Here is a 26,938-nt window from a genome sequence, read left to right as displayed (position 1 = left end):
CGATGACATAATCCTTACCGCATCTAATTCTGCTATTCTACAACTTGTTGGTTAACTCTCTTTCAAAGGAGTTCGTTATGTCCGATCTTGGCAAGCTCCATCACTTCTTGGGCATATCGGTCAAGCATCAACATGGGGGCTTATTTCTGTCCCAAGAGACATACGTGGAAGACATTTTGGCGAGGGCAAATATGACTAGCTTGAAACCCGCTGCCACACCGGTTGACACCTCGTCTAAACTAAGTGCCAACTCAGGTCCACCAGTTGAAGATGCAACCCTTTATCGAAGCCTTGCCAGTGCACTTCAATATCTCACCTTCACTCGACCGGACATCTCGTAGCGGTACAACAAATTTGCCTCTTCATGCATGCACCACATGAACCCCATTTTCAGTTTCTTAAACATGTTCTTCGTTACATTCGAGGTACCACTTCACACGGGTTACACATCAACCCCTCCCAATCCACGTCTCTCACGGCATACTCGGATGCGGATTGGGGAGGTTGTCCCGACTCGCAAAGATCTACGTCGGGTTATTGTATTTTTCTGGGCACTAATTTGGTCTCATGGTCATCTAAACGTCAAGCAACTATCTCTCGATCAAGTGCCGAGGCAGAATATCGTGGGGTTGCAAATACAGTTGCCGAGACGAGTTGGCTATGGAACCTTCTTCTTGAATTATTTGTTTCTACTCTTCATGCCACGATTGTTTATTGTGATAATTTATCCGATGTCTACCTATCCGAGAATCCGGTACAACACCAAAGAACCAAGCATGTTGAAATTGACATACACTTTGTTCGTGACAAGGTCCGGGTTGGTGATATCCGAGTTCTACACATCCCAGCTGACTATCAGTATGTAGATATTTTCACGAAATGATTGCCACGTCCGCTTTTTTCCAAGTTTAACTCCAGTCTTTGCGTTCGTGGACCTACCGCTAAGACTGAGGGGTGTCTTAGTTAACCATTAATTTTGTCAATAATGTTGTATTTATTATTTTATTATTAGTTTCCTTATTTGTATTAAAGTTAGTTAGACTATCTTTGTATATAATTGATTTTGTGAATAGAAAGAAGACATCGAGAATTATACCTTCTTTAGGGGCCACACAACAGTTTCTGTTCGCGGGTTGAACCTGAGCCGAACTGTAAAATTTGACATGACCACCCAAAAATCGTGTTAGACATATGAACCAAACGACACGCATAAGTACGAGTTGACCCAAACACAACATGTTTGACCCTCAATATTTTATAATAATAGTTTTTTATTACATTTATATTTTAAAAATTAAGCCTTTACAACAAAAAAAAATACAAATTTATATCAAACAATTACATTGTAATTATAAAAACTTATGTCAATTTACTTTTTAGTTTTAAAGTTTGGCTTGGCTTAAGATATAATAATTTAAGTTGTTACAAAAAAACATGTTTAAAAATTAAAATTAAATAACTGGGTTAAACATGCCAACCCGTGAACCAATCAGGTTGACCCGAACACGAACTGTTTAGCTAAAACGGGTCGCAAATTTGACACAAAAGAACCTGAAAGATCGATATTGGCAAAAAAGGATTTTCCATTATAACCATAAAACGGTTCTGCAATGACTGGATCCTACTTGGCCAAGTTTTTCTGGATGTCAAAAGTGTAGTTAAGCTCCAGGTAACACTTATTATCATCATCAACAAATTGAACACATAATACAAACAAACATAAGCTTTATATTCTTATAATTTATATTTAACACGCCAATAATTCATTAGTTGAAAATTACCTTGGTTTTTGCAGTGTTTATCGGGTGTGTTCTTGAACAACGGTGGTTCTGATGGGGAGTAACCTTTTCAGGCATTACATGTGAGTACAGCTCTGCTTGCGGGCTGAAGGTCCCAAGAATTTCTTTTGAGTTATCAACTGCATTAACAAAGTCAACATAAACGATTCAAATGATTAAAAAAATTACCATTAAAATAATAAGGGCCCGTATATATAAAGTGTACCCTTGAGGCCAGTTTTCCGGACGTGGTTGGTGTACTTGAAACCACAACCAATGTCATTGCTAACCTTAATTGAGAATTTCAAATTACATTTGCTTCCTTCTTTTAGAGTAAACAAAGGGGCTTTTGGATTCCTAGAATTGGGGATTTCAAGAACAATATCGGGCCCGTGCAAAATATTAAGGGCCTCTGTCACAATTGTTAATGGTATCAAAAAGCATATCATGGGCAAATATGTAATATTAGTTAAATAATTAGTCAAAAGAAAGTAAATGCTACAATTCATATGGGACCCTCCAAAACTGTCAAAAACTTTAATGGAGTAAAGTTAGAGGTGAAAATTTGGATACTAACAAATGTGAAAAAAAAAACTATATACAAAAGTTATTATTTCTTTTTACATATATGAGTTAAAATATGGCAAGAGTAGAACTTTTACAAACATATATGATTCTAGTCTTCTAGATGGCAAAAGATGAAGTTCTACTCTAAACTTTTAGCATAATTATATTCATTCCGCTTAAAAACAATAAAGAATCTACAATGAATATTGTACGAGAAAATATAAATTAAATGAGGAAACGAAAAAAAAAACTTTGACCTGATTGAAATCAACACCTCCAAGTAGCTGCTCTTTCCACCTCCTCAAGCTCTCATCATCCTGAATCAATCACATGATCAAGAACATCAACAACAAGCCTTTTATACAAAGTAGTTGACAAATCATTCATTGACTAATAAAACAAAAAAGTCAAATGAAAATGATACCAGTTTTGTGCGATATGAAGCAATCAGGTTGGATTGACCGACAAAGTTTGCACAAAAGTGTCATGTTTTATAACAATTAATATGCCAAATATGATTACTAAAATTATATTGTTTCAGTAACAACTGAAACTTATCACAAAAAAAAGGATTAAAAATACACTTTGGGAAACTAATTCATAGAGTATGCAAATGAATTATGTAAATAAAAATATTGTTACAATAAAGATATGCAAACGAAAAAAAACCAAGATTTTAACCAAACTGGCTAGTTAAGACTTGCAGAATGATCTACACATTAAATGAATACAGTTAGTCAGTTAGGGTGTGCACGGGTCGGTTTTGGAATCATACCATCCAAAAAACCAAAAAAACTGTTTTTGGGTTTTTAAAATCTGTTCGTTTTCAATTTTTTGGTTTTAACAATCAGTTCAGTTTCACTTTTACCATTTGGGCTCGAAAATTTAGCATAATGTCCAATATCACACCTATTACAAATACTCCCCAAATGATTATTAACCTGATAAATAAAAAGGACAGATATAAGTTGCAATTTCAACCCACTTACTTATAAATAGTCCATGTTGAAAGTTGACTTATGTGTGATATTGGACATAATGTAAATACTTAGATAAAATAAGAATGAACCAAAATGGGTCAGATGTATTTTTTCACTGCATGCATAGGAGGTGATATAGGACCACACAGGTCTCCATAGACCAAGTCTAAATGTTTTAAAGCCTTAAACTTAGTCTGTTTTGGGAATGGAGTTCTGCTTTGTGTAACACCCACAAATTTTAGGTCCAAATTTGACAAGTTTATAAAGATAAAGAACCAAAAATAATTATGAGAAAGGTAATGGGAAAAGTATGATAAAGAAAAGAAAGCCTATTAGGTTAAGGTAATAAGTAAGGAAACTCCATCCCACATGGAAAGTGGGAAAGGAATGAAAGCACTTTATAAGGAATGAGTTTTCCATGGTAATATTATTATGGGGCTAACCACTCTCACTAGTTTTAGTAGAGGGTGCGAAGCACCCGACGCGCACGCGCACGGACACGAACTCCGTCGATGGGTGCAATGTGGCGTTTTGATGGCGCACTTGGCACTTCGCACGAATTGTGGAAGATAGACCAAGAAGTGACAAGATACTAAAGTTCAAGGACTACAAATAAAAATTTTGATTTCCAGACCCATCGCGAGATTAGATCATCGCGCTACGCGATGCAGTTTCCCATGAGTTTAGAAAAAGGGGCGCCGCGCTACACAATGGTCCAGAAGGAAGGGGGTATCGCGCTACGCGATGACCCAGCTAAGTAACCGGATCAACCACGTGTCAACACGTGGCAACCTCTAGTGTATAGCGGCGTCGCGCTACGCGATGGCCAGGGGGAAACCCCATCGCGCTACGCGATGGTAGTCAAAACTTTGCCTATAAAAGGGGGCTACGGGTTTGAAGCATTCTCATCCCATTTTCACACTCACTTTCACACACACAACCTTGGGGAACGTGCCCGACCATTGTGAGGTTTCGTGGTCCCAATTTCTCGTAATTCGTGCATGAACTAAAGTTCTGACGCTCGATCGAATGATTAGGTGAGTTCGAAACAAGGTTCTGACAGTTTAAGTAGAAGTACTACTTATACAAGGCTTAAGCAAATAAAAATACCCGCGTAAGGTAAGGATTCTGTTTAAGTTATTATTTTATTATTATTTAATGGCTTAGACCCTAGTCAAGAGTATAGTCTATACCTTGATCAAGTAAGTAAGTGAAATATAAGCTTTCATATGATAAGATTTTTGATGAAATGTTGCTCTTTATTTTTATAAAGATATTACTTATGAAAGAAGAAACTTGATATATACGTTTCTTCATAATGAAGAAACGTAGCATATAAATGTTTTATAAAATAAAATGAATATCAAGGTAAAGGTTATGCAAATAGACTTAAGGTCTATAGCTAGATTGTAGATCTAGTTATTTATAGAATGTTATTCTCGAACTATAGGTCCGAAATAAAGATCAGACATCTGTTGGTGAGAAATCTTGAAATCAACAAAAGGTGAATACGTCCAAACCTTTTTATAGTGTGAAATGTTTTATGACGTGAATACGTCTATGTACTGTATATTTTGAAAAGATATTTACTCTTTAAAACTATGGACTGTTATTCATATGTAAAAAAGTTATGGAAATATTTGCATGAGGGTTTGTTCAAATCCTCTAAAACGTTTTGATGCAAGGTAGTACTAAACACTCATACTAAAATACACATGTGTCTGGATCCTTACATATATGTACTGTAGTGGGCACACTACAGACATGCTGACCATGAGGCAAGTGACTGTCTCTAGGGCGAGTGAAGTCCGATTATGTGGTTTGTGCGTATGTTTAGTTCCGATGAGATGGGATTGAGACCCACTGAGTCGTTGAACACTATTGGTGTTGTGTCATTACGAATTGTGAAGATGTTTTATTGAGTCAGCTTATTCACCAGCATATAGCTGACGTATTTTGAAACTGATTTCAGGTAACCAGGAGTAAGGAATAGTGATGGATATGCCAGTGGGAATAGAAGAACACTAGGCATAGTTTACAGCTGGTGGCTCAACTAATTTTGTGTTGAGGCATATATATATTAAACTTGTTTTTAAACAAGTAATTTTGTAAAACAACCAGGGGTATTTAATTCCCTATGTTATGAAAGTAAATATTTTAAAATAACATTTTCCGCTACAAACTTTGATAAATTGACAAAAGTGGTACCAACTGTGAGTCACACGCCTAGGCCCGAAGGCGGGGTGTGATAGGTTAGTATCAGAGCCATCGGTTTTAGCGAATTAAGTATTTGATAAAGTACTTAGGCTTTAACCAATTTAAGTATATGAAAGTACGGATAAGATATATGCCTTTGGTAAATTCTTAGAGATAGTAACTAATAGTTACCTCCTATTTTTCGTCTATAGAATGTCGAAAAGAGGAAACTCAAACGTTGAAATCTAATAAGTCTAAGAGAGAAGAAGAAGAAGAAGAAGAAGAAGAAGAAGAAGAACATGTCAGTTCTAATAATGAAAGTGATTATGAGGAAAAGAAAATCAAGAAACGAAAGACTAAGAAAGGCTGTAGTTATAAAACATACAAGACGTTTAAGCCTAAAGAATTTCATGGAAATGAGGGTGTTATTGCTGCACTGGGATGGCTTGAAGAAATAGAAGCCATTAATGTCATTAGTTAGTGTTCTGAGGAAGAAGCAATTCAGTATTCCTCCCAATCGTTCAAAGGCGAAGCTCTACAATGGTGGAATACCCTTATTCAAGCCAAGGGTAGATTAAATATGTACAAGTTAAGTTGGGAAGAATTAAGGAGCTCGTAATCAGGAAGTTTTGTCCGATGAACAAAAAAGATAAAATTCAAATCAAGTTCTTAAATCATAGAGTTGTTGAAACAAATCTCAAGGACTACAATACAAAATTTCTGGAGTATTGTAGGATAGTACCACATTTGGTAACGCCAGAAAATAACAAAGTCACTCATTATATCTGGGGTTTGCCAAAAGAGATTAGAGACATGGTCAGATCTTCTCTGCCTCAAACCATTGATTCAGCCATGGAGTTGGCTGGATATATGATGAATGGATTAATCAGAACCCGTGAAGAAGAAAAGAAAGAAAATACCTTCAAGAGGGAGGTTGTGTTTAAGAAAAATGAAAGGGACAACAAGAAACCATATCGTGGTGAGAAGAAGAATTCTCAATCACCAATTCCGTTATGTATGTAACCGAAGACACTTTGGAAGGTGCAGGTTCAATCAGTCACTTACTTGTACTAACTGTAAACAAGTGGGTCATGCAAAAACCGATTGCTGGAAAAATAAGATTGCTTGTTATGGTTGTGGTGAAATGGGACATTTTCAAAATGAATGTCCGAAGAAGAAAACTGGAGGAGATGGTGCAAGTGGTAGTGGAACCAAGAATGAAGGTAGAAAGGGAAATGCACGTGTTTTTGTGCTCAACACCGAGAAGCCAGCTGAGATGCCAGACGTCATAACATGTATGTTTCTCGTCAATAATGTCTATGCTAGGGTTTTGTTCGACTCGGTTGCAAACCAAAGTTTTATAGATAAGAAATTTTGTAGTCTATTAAACGAACCCTTAGTTAAGTTAGATAAATCCCTCGTAGTTGAAACGGTCTACGGTAATCAGGTTAGAATATCCGAAGTTTTGAATAGAGGCAAAATTCTATTAGCAGGACATGTCATACCTCTCCAGTTGTTACCCATGACATTGGCAGGCTTTGATATCGTCTTAGGAATAGATTGGTTATCCGATAACCAAGCCTGTATCTTATGTGATAAGAAAGCAATTGAAATTCGTGCAAACGGGAAGACAATTCAAATAGCCGGAGACAAAGATAGAGGTCATGTCAGATTAATCTCGATGATTAAAGCTAATAAATATCTACAAAAAGGATGTCTAGCATTCATGGTGTATGTGACAGAAGAACCTAAAGAAAAGAAATTAGAAGATGTACCAATTGTCTCAGAATTTCCTGACGTTTTCCCAGAAGAATTACCAGGGATACCACCAGAGCGTGATGTTGAATTTAGAATAGACTTAGTACCTGGAACCGCTCCAATAGCCAGATCCCCGTATAGACTAACTCCAACGGAGATGAAAGAATTAAAGAAACAGTTAGATGAACTGTTAGAGAAAGGATTTATAAGACCGAGTTCTTCACCTTGGGGAGCTCCGATCTTATTTGTGAAAAAGAAAGACGGTTCGATGAGAATGTGCATCGATTACCGTGACCTAAAAAAGTAACAATCAAGAATAAGTATCCGCTCCCAAGAATCGACGATTTGTTTGATCAACTACAAGGAGCAAGTTGTTTTTCAAAAACCGATTTACGTTCAGGTTATCATCAATTGAAAGTCCAAGAGAGAAGATATTCCAAAGACTGCATTTAGAACCAGATATGGACATTTTGAATTTACGGTCATGCCGTTTGGACTTACCAATGCTCCTGCAGCATTCATGGATATTATGAACAGAATTTGTAAACCTTATTTAGATAAATTTGTAATCGTGTTCATCGACGATATACTTATTTATTCTAAATCGGAATAGGATCATAAGGTTCATCTCAGGATTTTGCTTGAACTACTTCGAAATGAGAAATTGTATGCTAAGTTTTCTAAGTGTGAATTTTGGCTTCGTGAGGTACAATTTCTTGGTCATGTTATCAATACAAATGGAATTCAAGTGGATCCTGCCAAGATTGAAGCGATAGCTAAATGGGAAATTCCTAGATCGCCAACTGAAGTTCGAAGTTTCTTAGGATTGGCTGGATACTATAGAAGATTTATCGAGAATTTCTCCCGTATAGCAGGTCCCTTAACTTCTCTTACTCGAAAGAACGTTAAGTATGAATGGGGAACCAAACAACAAGAAGCATTTGACTTACTCAAACAAAAGCTCACTAATGCACCTATACTGACCTTGCCATAAGGTGCAGAAGATTTTGTTATGTTTAGTGATGCATCTCATTCAGGTATGGGTTGTGTACTAATGCAACGAACCAAAGTAATAGCTTATGCTTCTCGACAATTGAAAGTACACGAAAAGAATTACACGACTCATGATCTAGAATTGGGTGCCATAATTTTTTCCTTGAAATTATGGAGACACTATTTATATGGAGTTAAGTTTATCGTGTACACTGATCATAAAAGCTTAAAGCACATCTTTGATCAGAAAGAACTTAACATGCGTCAAAGAAGATGGATGAAAACTTTAAATGATTACGATTGTGAAATTATCTATCATGAAGGAAAGGAAAATGTAGTAGTTGACGCATTGAGTTGCAAAGAACATGAAAAACCCAAGAGAGTTAGAGCCTTAAGACTGGAATTACAAATAGATTTAATTGAACAAATCAAGAAGGCTCAGAAGAAAGCAATAGAATAAAATCAAATCTTCGAACAAAAACGTAATGGTACAATTGACACTTTGATCAAAGGAGATGATGAGATACTCAGACTTGGAACTAGAATCTGGGTACCAAAGATTGAGGATTTACGTGAAAGGATTATGAGTGAAGCTCATCGATTGAAGTATATGATGCATCCCGGTAGTGATAAAATGTAACAAAATCTTAAACCTAACTACTGGTGGAACGGGATGAAAAAGGATATTGCTCTGTTCGTAGCCAAATGTTTAACATGTTTACAAGTCAAGGCTGAGCATCAGAAACCTTCAGGTTTGCTTCAACAACCTGAACTACCTGTTTGGAAATGGGAGATGATAACAATGGATTTATTACAAAGCTTCCCTAAGACTACCCGTCAGCATAATGCTATTTGGGTCAATTGATAGGTTAACCAAGTCTGCTCATTTCGTACCTATCAATGAATCTTACTCTATGGATAGATTGGCACGAATATACGTAAACAACATAGTAGAGGATGAAGTATAACAGGGGTTGAATGGTGGTGTTAAAGGATGAAGAAAAAGCTAAGGTGATGTTGATGTGACGAATGGTTTAGAGTAATGAATAGTGGAGTACTCTAACGCATAGCCTAAATACATCATCTTTGCTGAATAAGAAAGTGGAAAGAAATAAATATTGTCTAGAGTTCATAATATGAACAAATATCCTTTTTTAAGTATATATCATATGATAATATATATTAAATACAATATAAATTAGACAAAAATTATAGCTAGGTAATATTGTATAAATATGGACCAAGTATATAACTCATTCTACTATACAAACCATAATTACAATTAACAATACATTTTACACAATTGCATCTTCGTTACACACATATATCTTGGTATCAAAGTCAAGAGCTCTTTTATGGTGCATACAATCGTCACCATCGTGTTCATCTCTTAAGCCGGTCACAAACATCGGTCAATTTTCCATTTGGAGCGTTTTTCCAGTCAGTACCGCCATTCTAACATCATCACTGGCTTTCACTGCCTTACTGATCATCCTTGTTGGCAATTGTGTTCTACAACTCTTTAATGATAACAATTACCTCAATCATCCTTGTACTAGTTGTTCTTATTACAGTCGCCATCGATAGGGTTTCCAACTTACGTTCTTGCACATTTTTCTTTAGTTATCACAAAAGTACTCCTAGTTATCGCTAACCTTAGTTTTCGCCGTCTATTAGTAATCGCAAAAACTAGTTCTTGCAACACACAAACTGTCACGTAACTTTATTTATCTCAAAATACGAAGTTGTTGCAAATCTTAGCTCCTGCAAAAACAAAGTTCTCGCATCACATAAGTTGTCGCAAACAATTATGACTACAATAGCACCACTCACATCCGACCCAGCATGCTTCACATAATTCTCATAAGTTTGGTTTTATCTTATTACCAACAAATTATGAATACTGAAAGAGTATGATTGAGTATTTCTTAATCACAATTGGCTATGCTGATGGCTAAATCTCGTGTCCCGATTTATCTGTTGCCACTGCATTTGATGCAACTATTGCCCTCACTGTCATATCAAATTATACAACATAGATTATGTCCCCATCATAACGCGTTTGGGGCTTAACACTAATGGATGAAAGGGGAACTCCACAATTAAATGTGCTCGAGTGGGAGTAGTATCAGGATAGATGACCTCCTGGGAAGTCTCCACCTAGGCAACCCAAAAACAAATTAAGGCAATGGTGGTTTGTCCTAACCAAAACGGACAATATTATGATACGGTTACACTGGGGCAGTTACATAGTTATTGTATTTATCTGCTTCTTTTTCTGTGTTGTCTAGAAGTCTTTTGTTGAGCCTTCTGTTTCTTTTATATGACTTAATACACTTGATTTTGAAGCTGAGGGTCTTTCTAGAAGCAACATCTCTATCATTTGAAATAAATGTATGGTTTATCTACATTCCACCCTCTCCAAACCCTCCTACTAGCCTTGTTATTGACAGGATTTTTAATGGGTGTGATTGATTGAATGTAATAAGACTTAAAGAGAGAAGCAATTTTCCGAAAACATTATATTAGTAAATATTTTTGTAACATCACTTTAGTTTTTCACCTAGACTCTTTGGGAGGAAAAATAGCTGCTTTCAACCTGTAGAGAAAATCACAAAACTAATATTTTCAGTTGCCCGGAAAGTATTCAAAACAACAAACACAATCAAATACCGTAGAAAGAAGTTTTTTTACAAATATATAATAATATAAAAGCGTGGTCTTTTAACTAACAAAACCGCACTTATCTACTGACCTATATTAGTACTCGAAGAAGTTAAAAACGGATCTCCCGAACTGCTTGTCTGATTATTAGATCCATGATGCTCTAAAACAGGTACATCTATAGAAAGATTAGGAACACCGGCCTCAAAGTTAAGCACTCGAACAGCTTGCCTTATGGATGGCCTTAACGCACGATCAGCATGTGCACACCATAACCCAACCATCATCAAACACTTAGCTTGCTCTACATCAAAATCGTGATTCAATTTCTCATCCACCGCTAACAAAATATCTCCCTTTTTATGCAAACGCGAAACCCAGTCTACCAAACCCATTTCAAACTCGCCATCAATGCAATCTCTAGCTTTTCTTCCACAACAAATTTCAACAACCACCACTCCAAAACTATAAACATCCGACTCCTTGCTAGCTTTGCCGGTTTGTACATACTCAGGTGCCATGTACCCTAAAGTTCCAGCTAACCATGTGGTCTGTGGACCTAATTCATGGTCCATAAGTCTAGCCAACCCGAAATCCCCAAGCTTGGCATTGAACCCGAGTCTAGCATCACGTTGCTTGATTTAATATCACGGTGTATCACGCATTGCTCCCATTCTTCATGAAGGTACAACAATGCAGAAGCTAAACCTAATGTTATCGTGTACCTTAAACTCCAAGCAAGAGGGGGCATACTCCTAAACAGATTAGAATCAAGACTACCGTTTGGCATAAACTTGTAAACTAGTAGAAATTGATGTTCGTCGTGACACCAACCTATGAGCTGCACTAAATTTCGATGCCTCAAGCTGCTAATGATCTTAACTTCTGTTATGTATTCTTTCTTCCCCTGTTTCGATCCTTTTGAAATCTTTTTAACCGCAACTAGTCTTCGTTCACGCGTGAGGTACTCTCTATAAACACACCCGAATCCTCCCTCACCTAACTTCAAATCATCAGTGAAGTTATTAGTAGCTAAAGCGAGATCTCGGTAACTAAATCTTTTTGGCCCTGCTCCCCTTTCGAGATCATCGTTAAATGAAGTTAAACTTATATTCATCGTTTCTGATGCTTCATCTGTATGTCTTTTTTTAATTCTTGACCAAATCGTGTATGCGACTATGCATATTGTTAACAGAACACCTAAAGGCACTGCTAATCCCACTGTTAATTTCACCTTTTTCGATATGGATTTGCCGTTGTTTGTGATATCTAAGCTCGAATTGAATTCCCAATACTGGAGAGTGTGTTTTTCCATGTATTGGCCAGTGGAAGCTGTTATGCCAATGGTGATCCATGAAGGAAGAATCTCTTTGAGATCAATTCGATAAGACAGACTCGAATTTCCTTGAAAATTCGGGTTCTGTTAGTAAGTCCAGAAGACACTAAGATTCTTAGTGGTGGAGTTATACGAAATCCAACATTGAGCAGTTTCTTTATTATGCAAACTAGCGTTCCAATTAGCGTAACTAACCGACGAAAGAGAATTCCTGTTGATTCCTACATGCTCGAAAGGAGGATCCCATTCCTGATTGGAATATGAGTCGAATTCGACAGAAACAATCGGGCCTCGGTTTGGATCATCACTGGTTGTGGAGTTAAAAAGCCCAAGGAAACCAGCAGCTGAGTTAAGGGGACTTGTGAAACCGACTGGTGCGAGGAAGAAAGCGATGCCATGGCCGTAACGTATGAAATCTTCCATGTCGATCACGAAAGTGAAATGAGTGACGAAATCTGCGAGCTGGCCTGAATTGGTGTCCCATAACGGAACTCTTTGTTTGTATAAAACTTGACCAACTCGGCAACAGTAGACAATGTTGTTGAAATTCACTGCTCCAAAAGAAGGTACTGCATCGCCGACATAGATTACATCGTTTGCGGTCGAATCAAAACGAGGTACTCGAAAATACACGGATTTAGAAACGGGCAATACCAAGATAAGAAGATAAAAACAACTGCTGCAAGATGAAGAGGAAGCCATAGTATTTGTTGAGGTTTAAAGTTCAAGTTTCAACAGCTAGTTTGATTTTATTATATGATATATATGACTTATGAGTTCTACATTAACACGAAATGAGATAACTAAAGACAGATTGAGCTTTATGCCAACTTTGTTTATTTTCAATTTGTGTCCCACAAGCTAAAATAAATGTTACACGTATCCATCTTGTATTACTTTTTTAAGTTCAGTTCAAGCTCAAATAGTCGTTTGAAAAAGTTGTTTAATTTAATATGATATTTCTAAAAAATAATCAATATTCTTTAAATAAGGACATAAGGTGTTGAATACTAGTGTTAGTGCATTGCCCAAACAAGTTTGAATAAGCAACTCTGAACTTATCTCCATTAACTTATATTTTAAAGTTAGGGTAAGTTATTCTATATAGTAGCCCAAAAATAGAAGTATGGAAAGGATTTATAGTTACATAAAAAAACCCTTTAAAATAAAATAAAAAAATTTGTAACTCAAAATTTAATAAAAAACGAAAAAAGTAAAAACACAAAAATGTTTCCAACTCTTCCTCATTAAAAAAAGACACAATGTTCGGGGAAAAAGATAATTGTGTCTTTTTGTTTATCATGGTGTTCTGTGTTTAATTTCATCATTGATTATGTCTTTTTTCTTTGACATTCTATCTTTTTTTCTTGATATTGGGTTATATTACTCAACATTATGTTATATTTTGTTCGGCATTGTGTTATATTTTACGATCTATTGTGTCTTTTTTAGTTATAATTGTGTCTTTTTCATTTTTGTCATTGTGTCTTTTCGTCGTTTTCTTAAAACAAGAATGACAGAGGAAACATTTAAGTTTTTAAAATTTCTTTTGTTTTTTATTTATATTTTGAGTTATGATTTCTTTATTATATTTACTTATTTTTTTGAATTTTTTGTTGATAAATGGTTACAAATCCTTCTCACAATTCCCATTTTTGTCTTTTTTTTGTATATTTTAACTACTAGCTTTAGAGCCCGTGTCATACACGGAATGATCCAAATTATAAAATTACAAGTAAAACAAATAATTACATAACGTATATGGAAAAAATGTATTACATCTATGCTTGTATCTATACTATGTGTACATAAATTATTTTTATTTATATAACAAAATGATTTTTTTTAAATGAACTTAATTAAAAATGCAAGTGCAGAAGCGTACCCGAGAATGCTCTTTCTATTGAAAATTTCATTCTCAATGTCATACATTTATAATTGAAAGAATTTTGATTATTAATCAATTTCGGGTATAAAATTTCTCATACAATAGTAGTTTTAGCCACTCAGCCTAAATACAGAATAAGTGTTACCTTTATTGATATATTTATCAATTTACCACCCATCGAATGAAATGAGAACATTAAATTGTAACGACGCATGTTCTTCAAGAACTATGTTACTCTGACCTGCACCATGAAAATCTTTTTGATAAGTTTAAGGGGGCTTCTCAACTTTGTCATAATGAAAACATAAAAAACATATACATTAACCCATTCAATTTTGTGAATATTTTGCTCAATTTGAGCATAGTTTTATATGGCATGCTTTATATGCAGCGTTTTGATCACCATTGAAGGGAAAGTTAATGCTTACACCATGGTTTAAAAAAACGCTGTGAGGCGGTACCTCGAGGCGCGCCTCGGTACGAGGCAGATGCAAAACGAATTTGAGGCGGCGCCTCAGGGGATAGAAATAAACGTATGCCTCTTCATGGCCGAGGTGGAAAAAAACGTCCGAGGCGGAGAAAAACGGCTGGGGCGTTAAAGAGGAGGGAAACCCAAACTTTTTTGTGTGTTTTAATGTTTTAGACTTTTGGTGTCAGTTTCAAACTTACAACTTTTATTATGGTTTAGACTTTGTGTGTTTCTCATGACTAGTGAATGTGATGATGAAATTATTTTGAAAAGTTCTTTGTTTGATGCTAAGTATTTTTTTTAATAAGCTATAAAATTTTTATATTCATTTTTAAATTCCGCCTCGAGCTTACGCCTCGTGTCGTCTCGAGGCTTACGCCTCGAAAGGCTGTGAGAAAACGCCTCGAGGCGCGATTCCGTACTTTTAAACCTTGGCTTACACAAATATTTCAAATTTCATAGAAGTTAGAAGTATTGATAGGTCTGGGGGAGGCATGTCAAAAGTGTTCGCAATCTTTTCTTAAATTTTAATAGTCGAGAGAAAAATAGTTAATTTGCCAAATCCCGAATCTTTTGGTTATTTCCAAAAATGCCCTTGAAAATAATTTTAAAACCTGAATCATGATTAAAGTTCTAACTTTCATTCTTTTGACATTTTTAAGCCAATACTTTGAACGAGTAACAAATTTGATAATAAATCTATTTGAATTCTCAAACTTTTAAAAATACTCAGATTTCTCATTTTTTACATGTAACAAATTTTGATCTAAATATAGTTAACTTGTACTAAACAATCTATTTACTAGCTTTTAACACATAAAAATTAAATTTAAGCCCCACAAAAAACCCGAAACAATCCTTGATAAAAAGAAACTTAGAAATTAAATATGATAGACTTTGTTATATGTATGAAAATGACTGGTATACATTATCATTACATTTTAACATATATACAGTTTACTAAATTAACCGAAAAATAAATGGATAGATTTAAAGCATATATTTATAATTTATAAATTTATATGACAATTTACAATAATAATAATAATAATAATAGATAAATTTATTGATTTTAAAAAAAATGAATGGACTTTTAAGCATATATTTATAATTTAATGATTAAAAAAATTACGTTGTAAAATGAAAGCATATTTGAGTTTTGTTTTTCTTTGCAATCTTCTACAATATACATAATGCAATTTGTTAATGATAACATTTGAAATTATATTCTTTTCAATCTTTGACAAACATGATTTGTTTTTAATTTTTGGATTTCACTAAGTATTTTGGAATATATGGTAAAATAATATGTTAATATTTAATTTTATAAAAATGTAAATATAATATAAATATAGTATAAAAAGAAAGCGAATAATTATTAATATAGGTCAATTAAGATCTTAGTTTTGAAGGTGAAAAATTATGAGAATTAACCAGAAATTTCGATCGTGTAATTGTAACCTTTCTGATGCTAAAAGAAATAAAAAACAGAAAAGGTTAAAATGACATTTTGAATAAGTAAAGTAAATTATGATTATAGTTTTTAAGTCTTTTATAAATGGTTTAACTATTTATGCCTCCCCTCATGTATCATTATCATCTTGCATGCCTTCCCACATGTATCATGTATACGCACACCCTTACAGTTTTTTACACCTTTTGGGAACTGTTTATGTAATTTGTTTGGCATTAATGTTGGTGTTACTTGAACTTCATTAAATACTTGGAAGTCTTGAACACATGTTGACATTTTGAATAAGTAAAGTACATGATCTAGCCGCACACATATTAAAGTGCATGTCTCGCTCCCAATAACATTTTCTTACTCACCTTTCTAGATGTGTTATCATCACTGATGTCTTTTTGTCATATTTGACTACAGCTTAATTAGGCTATAACAATTTTAACAATATATTATCTAACTAGCTTTAGAAGCCCGTGTATTATACGGTATAAGTTAATGTATAAATTACAATGACTAAATTAATGCAAATAAAATAAAAGATAATTAAGTCTTTTTATATTATGTAAAAAATGTATTACAAATATAGTCGCTTTACATCATCAAATGTATTTGAATTTTAAATCAAGAATGGGTTGTTCAACAACCGGTATCTAATAATGAAGCAATGCCACTGGAAGTAAAACCATGAGGCCTTTAGATCTGAAGTATATAGTTAAAGTCTTTCACAAAAATGTTTTTCCTTCTATACCCTAAACACTAAACCATAAGCCAAAAAAGCCACCAGATTTTCATTTTTGAACAGCTTTCATGATGTCCTTATTAACAAACTGTTGTTCAACTATCACAATAGTCTTATACTAAATATAAAAAATGAAAAATTTGTCTATGATTTTTAAGACTTATTAAATATTGAATATTTGTAAAAAGTAAACAAAGTTATTATAGTTTTTTTCAATATGAAGATGTCTCAAAAATTAAATGTTAATGTACTATTTAAACTTAAACTCTTGTATATAAATTTTAATTTTAAAGAAAATATCTTTATGATACGTAATTATTATATACATTAATTTCTTTTATTTTATTTGTATTAAATTATTCATTGTAATTTATACATTAATTTATACAGTGTAATACACGGGTTTCTAAAGCTAGTTATTATATACATTAATATTTTTTTTATATTAAGTATGTTTACAATATAATTTATATTCAATCAATAGAGATTGCATGTTTAATTTATAATCAATACTATATTTAGAACAAAAATATTTTTTTTTCTTTTCCATCAATAGAAGATAAGTTATTTGGGTGGGAATTTGATAGTAAGAATTAATTTATTTTCGTCCTTGATGCTAGACTGTCGCTATATAGTCAAAAACAAAAGAATTTGGTTCCTAATCACCAAAGCAAGCTAGGTTAAGTAGGGTGTCGAACCACGAGGAGTATCTGGTCGGTGTAACATGTAACAGATTTCTAATATTATGAAGTAGCAGTTAATAGTGTTGGCCACACAAGCATACGAATTGAGTTTAATAATGATTAAGCAACTTAACAAATTCAAGCAATAAACAAAAGCAAATCACACTCGGGGTTCAAATATGCAACTAAACAATAATCTCATGTAACTTAACAGATTAATTATCATTGATCAAATATATGTTGCTTAACGAGCTAAACCGTAGGCATTAGTAATCGCTAACACGCGGCACTGGTTATCAAACAGTTCCCGCCAGTGTGACTCAACTAAGGGCAACTGTATGCTTCATTAATCAACTAATCGAACAACCCTACAATCAATTATTATAGCAATCGACAAACTAATCGTTCTGATCGACGTAAACCTAAACCGATTGAATGCACAACAATAACACTAAACATCAATACTCATAGATTAACCAATAACAATTACAAATTATTCATTCTAATACATGAGAAAATATTGAAAGTTACAAACTCTACATCCCGGGTATGATTCAAAGAGATTAGACGCGTCTCGACATCTCAATATCTTCGATTCTATTGATATGGAACATATGGAAAAACTCTTATTTGTCTTAGAAACTGCCTGGAAAGTGTTAGATGATGAATAGGGTCATCAGAACAGGTTATAATATAAAACCCTAACTTTCTCGTCTGTGCCACCCATCGCGGTACGCGATGAAATCTTCAGGGGTCCATCGCGTATCGCGATGGACCAAAAGTCAACATGTAAATTAAAAAGTTCATCTCTAACACTTATAGATGCTACTCTTCTAAGAGGAGTGTCTCCTTGTTTCAATCTATATAGTTAATCACTTCTAACACTTTGTTTTTTTTTTATCACACAACTATGTTATTCTTGTATACCTACATCAAAGGAGAGCAAAACATTTTTCATGTTGCATAACCTTCATAGATGTGGTATACCAATGCCTTTATATCATATTTGACTAACAACTTGTTTGTTACAATTTTAAGAAGATATTAATGATACGTATTTATTGTATGATCCATGCTTCATAACTTTAAAGACGCGTTGAGATAGGTTTGTTTGGTTAATTAAGTTACTAGCTAACCTACAGTTATTTATTCAGGTTTTAAGTATTCATCAGTTCAATACAGAGAATTTGATTTTCTCGAAATTATGAAAGGTGATTTGATTGTGATTTTCTCGTTTCGTTGTTTTTTTTTGTCTTTTTTTTTGTGTGAGTCACACTCATTTTAATAACGGTTTGGCTATTTTGATAACTTATACTCATATAATCAAAACTCATAACTAAACCATAAAACAAGATTACTAAAAATTATACTTACTATATAGCCTATGGAAACACGACACAAACCCATTTTTGTTGTTTAGTTAACCTTATTAGTGTACGTGCTTTGGCTTATTAACATTTATTGTCATTTAACTTGTTAATTTGATTGTTTTAATATAAGACGTATTTATTATCTACACAAACGTAACACAAAACAAAAAGGAAACAAAAAAAAATAAAAAAAAATGGGAAGAAATATCACATCCTTCGCGACCACCCTTGTTACAATGGCCACCATCATTTCAGTCGCACGCTCTTTACAATTACATCGCCCCATTTGTCACTCCACTTCTTCAACTTCCAAACACCTTCTTAAATCTCGCATCTGCCCACTCTGGTCTCCTTCCTTCTTCCTCTGCCTCCGGCAATCTCACCGTCACTCTCCTCTCACCGCCGTCACTCCATATTATTATTCAATGTCGACGACGGTTTCCGATACCAATCCGTTACTCAACAACTTCGAGTTTCCGCCTTTCGATACGATCGATGCCAGTCATGTCCGCCCAGGGATGCGTGCCTTGTTGAAGAAGCTTGTAAGTGTGTGATTGATTATCGATTTTGGGTTATGGGTTTTGTTGATTATTGATTTTTGGTTATGGGTTTTGTTGATTATCGATTTTGGGTCATGGGTTTTGTTGATTATCGATTTTCTGTTATGGGTATTGTTGATTATTGATTTTTGGTTATGGGTTTTGTTGATTATTGATTTTTTGTTATGGGTTTAGTTGATTATTGATTTTTGGTTATGGGTTTTGTTGATTATCGATTTTTGGTTATGGGTTTGTTGATTTTGGGGAAAACGTTTCAGGATAGTGATCTGGCGGAATTGGAGAAGACTGTGGAGCCGACGTGGCCGAAGCTGGTGGAGCCGTTGGAGAAGATGATGGATCGGCTGACTGTTGTTTGGGGAGCGATTAATCATCTCAAGGCGGTTAAGGATACCGCTGAACTCCGGTCTGCAATCGAAGAGATTCAGGTTTATTTCTATTTCTTTTGGTTGATTTGATTTATTTGATGGATGCATGTTAAAAAAGGCAGCATGATTGGTTATATTCTGGTTGCAGCCTGAAAAAGTGGAATTTGACCTAAAATTGGGCCAGAGCAAACCTTTGTATAATGCTTTTAAGGCGATAAGGGAGTCACCGGATTGGGATAAACTGAATGATGCGCAGAAACGCATTGTTGAATGTAAGCATTATTATTGTTCACATTACTTGAAGTTCATGTGTTGTTGTGGTAAAGCTTCATGGGACATGCATCAGTTGATGGTGGCACGATTGTACAAAATAAAAGAAATGGTTGCAATAATATTTATAACATAAAGGAGAAACTTGTTTTACTTGCTTTCCATAACGCTCAAACAGACTAAATATTATGTATTGATCGTTAATGTATCTAAAGCTAACACCTTTACAGAAGTTTGCTAATTACGGCGAAAGCTATTGCAATCGACCACAGCAAAAGGTGTAACCTAAAGTGTTTCTTTATTGTCATCAAAAGTTATGCATGATTTTCTATCAGCAGAAGTTTATTTGTTTTCTGAAGCTTCTCTTTACTCTTCATATTCTTCATTCCTTAAATAAAATGAATTTTGAGGTGTTACAAAACTTGTCCCATGGAGTTGATTCTTTCTTGTTTGCAATACTTTTTTTTATTTTTTTCACAACTTGAATATTTATTACTGCAAGTCTGTGTCCAAAAAAAATTTATTTTCTATTTTAATCCTAATATTGAGTATCTGTAAATATGGTTTGACATGGCATGTGTACACATACAGCATCAATAAAGGAGGCCGTTCTTGGTGGTGTCTCTCTTGAAGATTCAAAGAGAGAAGAATTCAACAAAATTCAACAGGAATTGACAAAACTTTCACGAAAGTTTGAGGAGAATGTTTTGGATGCCACTAAGAAGTTTGAAAAACTAATAACAGATAAAAAGGAAATTGAAGGATTGCCTCCTACAGCTCTTGGTTTGGCTGCACAAACTGCCTCATCTAAGGTCCTAAAGAAATCTTGTTATTCATGCTCACTAGCCTTTATCTAAAAAGATAATCTTGTTAGTCTTTTATAAAACCCACCAGTGTCCTATTTGTTTTTATTATTTTATAATGCATATTGAATTTCAGGGTCATGAAAATGCCACTGCTGAAAACGGGCCATGGATGATTACATTGGATGCCCCAAGTTTTATGTCTGTCATGCAACATGCTAAGAATCGGGCTTTAAGGGAGGAAATTTACCGTGCTTATGTAACTCGTGCTTCTAGTGGAGAATTAGATAATACTTTAGTTATTGAACAAATTCTAAAACTTAGATTGGAAAAAGCTAAGCTTCTTGGATACAATAACTATGCAGAGGTCTAAATCTGTATTCATTTGTCTTACTTTGTATGTAGTTTTGCTTCTTATTATCTTTATTTGATTGGTGTGTTGGTTGAAAATAATTATCAGGTAAGCATGGCAACTAAAATGGCTACTGTTAGTAAAGCTGAAGAGCTTCTAGAGAAGCTTAGAAGTGCTTCTTGGAATGCCGCAGTTCAGGGTAATATATCTTACATATTTTTTATTTACATTGTTTATATTTTTTAGTAATGTTCTATTTAATGGATTAAACACTCATTATACCAATTTCTTCATATCTTGTAGACATGGAAGATCTCAGACAGTTTTCCAACAGTCAAGGTGCTCCTGAAGCTAATGAGTTGACTCACTGGGATACCACCTTTTGGAGTGAGAGGCTACGTGAATCAAAATACGAGATAAATGAGGTTCTTTTCTAGATCTTGTATACAGAAAGATAACATCTTTGTGTTGTTTTTAGTTTAAATGTTTGCTCAGAAGTTAATTTCTTGACACTGCAGGAAGAATTGAGACCTTACTTTTCATTGCCTAAAGTTATGGATGGTCTTTTCAGCCTCGTGAAGATGCTATTTGGCATTGATGTTGAACCAGCTGACGGTTTAGCACCTGTAAGATGTCTTGTTACCTTTTTTATAAGGATTCAACATGTTTTAATTCTTTTTTGTTTGTAGGTTTGGAATGCTGATGTCAGATTTTACAGAATCAAGGATTCAACAGGCAAACCAATTTCATACTTTTACTTTGATCCATATTGTCGACCAGCTGAAAAACGAGGCGGTGCATGGATGGATGAGGTGGTTGCAAGGAGTCGAGTATTATCAGATGACAAAACCTCGGTTAGGTTGCCCATTGCTCATATGGTCTGCAATCAAATGCCGCCTGTTGGAGATAAGCCAAGCCTTATGACATTTCGTGAGGTAAGTTGCAATACATATTTACATGAGGAAAGCATTGCAAAATTTTGAATATTTATATTGTTTAATACATGATTCTTGATGTTTACAGGTGGAGACTGTGTTTCATGAGTTTGGTCATGCACTTCAGCACATGCTAACAAAACAAGATGAGGGTCTTGTTGCTGGTATACGTGGCATAGAATGGGATGCTGTTGAGTTACCTTCTCAATTTATGGAGAATTGGTGCTATCACAGGTATCATATTGACAAATTGTAAGAAGAGTTCTTTTAAAGATTACATCTAATTGTAACTAAATGCCTGTTGCAGGGATACATTGATGAGCATTGCAAAACATTATGAAACTGGAGAGAGCCTTCCTGAAGAGATATATCAGAAGCTTCTTGCTGCTAGAACTTTCCGTGCTGGCAGCCTTAGCCTTCGTCAGGTGAGTCCGAGTGTATGGCATTATTATTTTTCTAAAGATTAACATCTTATGTTAATTTGTAGCTAAAATTTGCAACTGTTGACCTGGAGCTACATAGCAAGTACATTCCTGGTGGGTCTGAATCGATTTATGATGTTGATCGAAAGGTCAGTGAAAAAACTCAAGTAATTCCTCCTCTTCCAGAGGACAGGTTCCTTTGCAGCTTTAGCCATATATTTGCAGGTTGGTTCCTGGTTATATGTTGTTATATTATTTTGTCAATGCTAATTAATTTGCAGATGAATGTTTTGTTGCTACATTATGTCACTATCACCTTCTTATTATGATATTGTCTGCCATTAACAGGTGGATATGCTGCTGGATATTACAGTTATAAGGTATTTTCTTGTGTCCTTGATTATTGTGAAGGTTTAGAGTTTCCATCAATTACTACACATTTAAAATAGTAGATTACTATAGTTTTACAACGTTTAGGTTGTATATTTGTTATCTTTTTCTCTATTGGCACTATTTCTGATTGCGAACATAATTTCTACAGTGGGCAGAAGTATTGTCTGCTGATGCTTTCTCGGCTTTTGAGGATGCCGGATTAAATGATGACAGGGCGGTCAAAGAGACAGGGCGCAGGTTCCGTGAAACTATTCTTGCGCTAGGAGGTGGAAAAGATCCACTAACGGTTAGTTCTACAGAGTTCATATATTTGTTTTTTTCCCTTTCAACTTCTTCAATTACATAATTTCAACTGGTTTCTTACTAGTACTTTTATGAGTAATTTGTGCATTTAAGATAGAAAATGGGCCACTTTCAATACTAAGAAAAAACTTTCTTGTTTTCTGAACTCTCATTTAAGATTCCTCTGGTTACGATATAGTTATTAAAGTTTTATAGGGTAGGACACTTGACTGACTTGAAAATGGTTGAATGGAATATACAGGTTTTTGTTGAATTCCGTGGGCGGGAACCCTCACCTGAGCCACTGCTCAGGCACAATGGTCTGTTACAAAGTGCATCAGCATGATTCATGACAGGAGCAAATTGCTGATCTGAAAGTTGTTTTTGTTTTTCTTGGATCTAAATCATGATTACAGTCACGATGTTTCTAGACTCCTTATGCTTTATCGACTAGTTAATTTAATCATCAGTTGCACAATGAAAATCTCCCTTTTTAGGACCTCTCATATGGTGGTTTAAGATGCCTTGTTTTACTTTTTACTTTGGAGTGTATTTTGACCTGGTGATTTAGTCAAGGTTTGACAACCAAAACTGTTTTGAGCAAATTTCCTGGCATCTTATCATTCTCCTGTGTATGATAATTATATGCCATTCACATGATGTATATCCAGGGTTCACTAGTATATATTAGAGTTTAATTTGCTTTTATATAGACAAAGGAAGTTGTAATCATAAATTGAATTTTTAATATAAACAAGCCCAGAACTTTCAAATCTTTATGATGGCTTTTAATTGTTAGATTGTACATGGTGCATTAGAAATAACTAGGGTAGTGGGAGATCCAAATTGATGTGGGATGAGCGATTTGACAGACTATACATCTTCGAGGGCATGACTGTAATAGGCGTTTGTGGAGGACATAAAGGATAAATGTAATGGACTTTTAGGGAGTGTATAGATGGTTATGCCAAGTATTCTCCTGTTTTGTTCACTTGGTTGTTACTATCATAGTTTTATTGTATTTTAGTTGTTACTAATATAGTACCATTTTTATTATTGGTATTTGATTTTTACTTGTTATAATTTTCTTAGTTACAATTTATATAATCTATTTTATCTACTTTATTAAACTTTTTGGGAGTTGGCTATCTCAGTGGAAGTGGCTTCTCAATCTCCTTGAATAGAGGAAAGACTCGCACTCGTCCCACCCTTCTTTAGACCCTATCATATAAGTGAGGCTCACAAATTTTCAACGTTGACATGACACTCAATTGTTTTTATTTTTTTTTGTAAGATAACTTGGGGTAAAGTTCACACACATAGATGTGTTCATACAATAAAGTGTGAAACAAAAGACCTGGTTGTTATTGAGCAAGATTAATAATTGTATAATGTCGCTGCTACAACATCGTTTTGGATTTTGTGAACAACTGGCTGTATATAAAATGTTCAGGGCCGGTTATGTTTGGATGACGTAAATTTTGAGTTGTGTGCTCAAGTTAAAAAATATATTCCAAGATAAAAGAGACAAAATCAGTTACTTTCTAACTATATGTTAACGTTACGTGCTTAATCGTTCATCAAATATTAGGTAAACTTGGAGATCAAGCATTGGAAGAATATACATTAGTTTTAATATTTTAACTTTCCTTGATGATACTTATATATAAGGTATCAAGGCATCATTAACACAAGCAGTGCAATTACCGGTATGATATTCTGGGTCTTTGCTTTCTTATTCATGCTGCCTTGTTCTGAACCGTTAGATTTCAAGATCGATCGTTTCGAGGCTGAAGCAACAGACATAATGTACAGGGGAGACGCCATACCTTCTGTTGGAACCATAGAGTTCAACAAAGTCAACTACATTAACCGTGTAGGCCAAGCCATATACTATGACACCTTACCCATCTGGGACCGTAAGTCGGGCAAGCTAACCGAATTCACCACTCACTTCACCTTCTTCATTGACACACAAGGCCGATCCCCGTACGGTAATGGGCTCACCTTCTTTCTTGCTCCAGTGGACTTCCAAATCCCACCCAACTCAGCTAGTGGCTTTCTAGGCCTGTTCAACACCACGTACTCCGATTCACCCAAAAACCAAATAATTCTCATCGAGTTCGACTCTTTTCCGAACCCTGAATGGGATCCCGACGTTGAACACATGAGTATTAACAAGAACTCGGTTCATTCGGCTACTTACGCTGCATGGGATGCTGGTTCACACAGTGGAGACAATACAGACGCATGGGTATCTTACAATGCTACCACTAAGATTCTGAGCTTGCGGTGGAGTTACAGCGTTGGAAATGATTCTGGGGGGAATCTTTCATATCAAGTTGACCTCAGGGAAGTTCTTCCTGAACAGGCAATGGTCGGGTTTTCAGCTGCCACGGGTGCTAATGTAGAAAGACATGTCCTTCAGTCATGGGAGTTCAGTTCAAGTTTAATTGTTGTGGAAAAAGGAGAAGATGATTCAAAGGATTGGAAACTAGCAGTGGAGATAGCAGTCCCTCTTGGTGTTCTAGTTCTAATAGTCGTTGCAGTATGCGTTGCATATTGGAGAACAAAACAAAGGAAAAGAAAACAAAGAAGACCTGCAGAGAACCCGTTAGAAGCAGCCGCCTTGACATCCATGAATGATGATCTCGAACGAGGAGCGGGCCCGAAAAGGTTCTCCTACAGCAATCTCGTTTTAGCAACCAATAACTTCTCAGACGACAGAAAACTAGGGCAGGGTGGATTCGGGTGTGTCTACAAGGGCTACTTATTACAGGAAAACGCAGTGGTTGCGATTAAGAAAATTTCAGAGGGTTCTAAACAGGGAAAGAAAGAATACAGAACGGAAGTGAAGGTTATTAGTAGTTTAAGGCACCGAAACTTGGTGCGTCTCATCGGTTGGTGCCACGATGAAACTCAATTCTTGCTTGTTTATGAGTTTATGGAAAATGGTAGCCTTGACTCGCACCTATACGGTCAAAAGACTCCCTTAGAATGGGATGTGAGGTATAAGATTGCTATGGGTTTAGCTTCCGCTTTGTTGTATCTGCATGAAGAATGGGAGCAATGTGTGTTGCACCGTGATATTAAGACGAGCAATATTATGCTTGATTCGGGGTTCAACATGAAGCTAGGAGACTTTGGGTTAGCTCGGCTCATGGACCATGATGAGTCAGGTCCACAAACAACTGGTTTAGCCGGAACCCTCGGTTACATGGCTCCTGAGTATGTAACGACAGGGAAGGCTAGCAAAGAGTCAGATGTTTATAGCTTCGGGGTAGTGGCATTAGAGATTGCTTCAGGGCGGAAGGCGACGGATAGAGTTGAGCTGGATTCCTATCAAGGGTTGGTGCAGTGGGTTTGGGGTTTGTTTGGGAAAGGTGAGCTGGTTTCGGGTGTTGACCAGAGGCTGAACATGGTGTTTGACTCGAAAGAAGTGGAGTGTTTGATGATGGTGGGGTTATGGTGTGTGCACCCTGACTGGAATCTAAGGCCGTCAATCCAGCAAGCAATACAGGCGCTGAAGTTTGAGGTTGCGGTCCCAAATCTTCCGATGAATATGCCAGTGCCGATGTACTGTGCAGAACCAGAACCAGATGCTCATGAAGGTAGTTCTGGCTCTGGAGGCGGTTCGATAACTTACACTAGCATTGATCTTATCCGTTAA

General features: G+C 35.3%; 2 protein-coding genes and 2 pseudogenes across 2 annotated transcripts; 2 read left to right on the top strand and 2 right to left on the bottom strand.

Moving 5' to 3' along the window:
• Window positions 1-1,621: 1,621 nt before the first annotated feature.
• Window positions 1,622-3,237, bottom strand: LOC143569579 (rho GDP-dissociation inhibitor 1-like). Its single transcript, XM_077055455.1, has 5 exons — window positions 3,214-3,237; window positions 2,558-2,662; window positions 2,005-2,188; window positions 1,784-1,918; window positions 1,622-1,698 (listed from the first exon to the last, which is right to left on the bottom strand). Exons 1-5 carry the CDS (start codon window positions 3,235-3,237, stop codon window positions 1,622-1,624), a joined length of 525 nt encoding a protein of 174 aa, XP_076911570.1.
• A 7,782-nt stretch (window positions 3,238-11,019) lies between these two features.
• Window positions 11,020-12,974, bottom strand: LOC143569577 (L-type lectin-domain containing receptor kinase IX.1 pseudogene; annotated as a pseudogene).
• A 6,106-nt stretch (window positions 12,975-19,080) lies between these two features.
• On the top strand, window positions 19,081-23,783 carry LOC143569586 (putative cytosolic oligopeptidase A). Its single transcript, XM_077055461.1, has 15 exons — window positions 19,081-19,428; window positions 19,704-19,871; window positions 19,960-20,083; window positions 20,673-20,893; window positions 21,021-21,251; window positions 21,345-21,435; window positions 21,540-21,661; window positions 21,755-21,862; window positions 21,926-22,171; window positions 22,260-22,405; window positions 22,479-22,596; window positions 22,659-22,818; window positions 22,942-22,973; window positions 23,135-23,272; window positions 23,531-23,783. The coding sequence occupies exons 1-15, from the start codon at window positions 19,081-19,083 to the stop codon at window positions 23,612-23,614; spliced, it is 2,337 nt and encodes a 778-aa protein (XP_076911576.1). The 3' UTR covers window positions 23,615-23,783.
• Window positions 23,784-24,979: 1,196 nt separating this feature from the next.
• On the top strand, window positions 24,980-26,938 carry LOC143569587 (L-type lectin-domain containing receptor kinase IX.1 pseudogene; annotated as a pseudogene).

Source organism: Bidens hawaiensis, unplaced genomic scaffold (assembly GCF_021521415.1).
Source record: "Bidens hawaiensis isolate Kalapana, Puna unplaced genomic scaffold, B.hawaiensis_p1.1 tig00024619_1, whole genome shotgun sequence".
NCBI lineage: Eukaryota > Viridiplantae > Streptophyta > Magnoliopsida > Asterales > Asteraceae > Bidens > Bidens hawaiensis.
Note: the sequence above shows the minus strand (reverse complement) of the source record. Positions and strands in the feature narration are given on the sequence as shown.

Bases quoted from the DNA above. Each gene is read 5' to 3' on its own strand.
- LOC143569579 (XM_077055455.1), bottom strand. From the start codon at position 3,237: ATGCTAAATTTTCGAGCCCAAATG. The intron at 2,663-3,213 runs GTAAAAGTGAAA...TGATTGATTCAG, and splicing joins TAAATTTTCGAGCCCAAATG to GATGATGAGAGCTTGAGGAG. The intron at 1,919-2,004 runs GTACACTTTATA...TTGTTAATGCAG, and splicing joins CCGGAAAACTGGCCTCAAGG to TTGATAACTCAAAAGAAATT.
- LOC143569586 (XM_077055461.1), top strand. From the start codon at position 19,081: ATGGGAAGAAATATCACATCCTTCGCGACCACCCTTGTTACAATGGCC. The intron at 20,894-21,020 runs GTCCTAAAGAAA...ATTGAATTTCAG, and splicing joins CACAAACTGCCTCATCTAAG to GGTCATGAAAATGCCACTGC. The intron at 22,406-22,478 runs GTATCATATTGA...TGCCTGTTGCAG, and splicing joins GAGAATTGGTGCTATCACAG to GGATACATTGATGAGCATTG.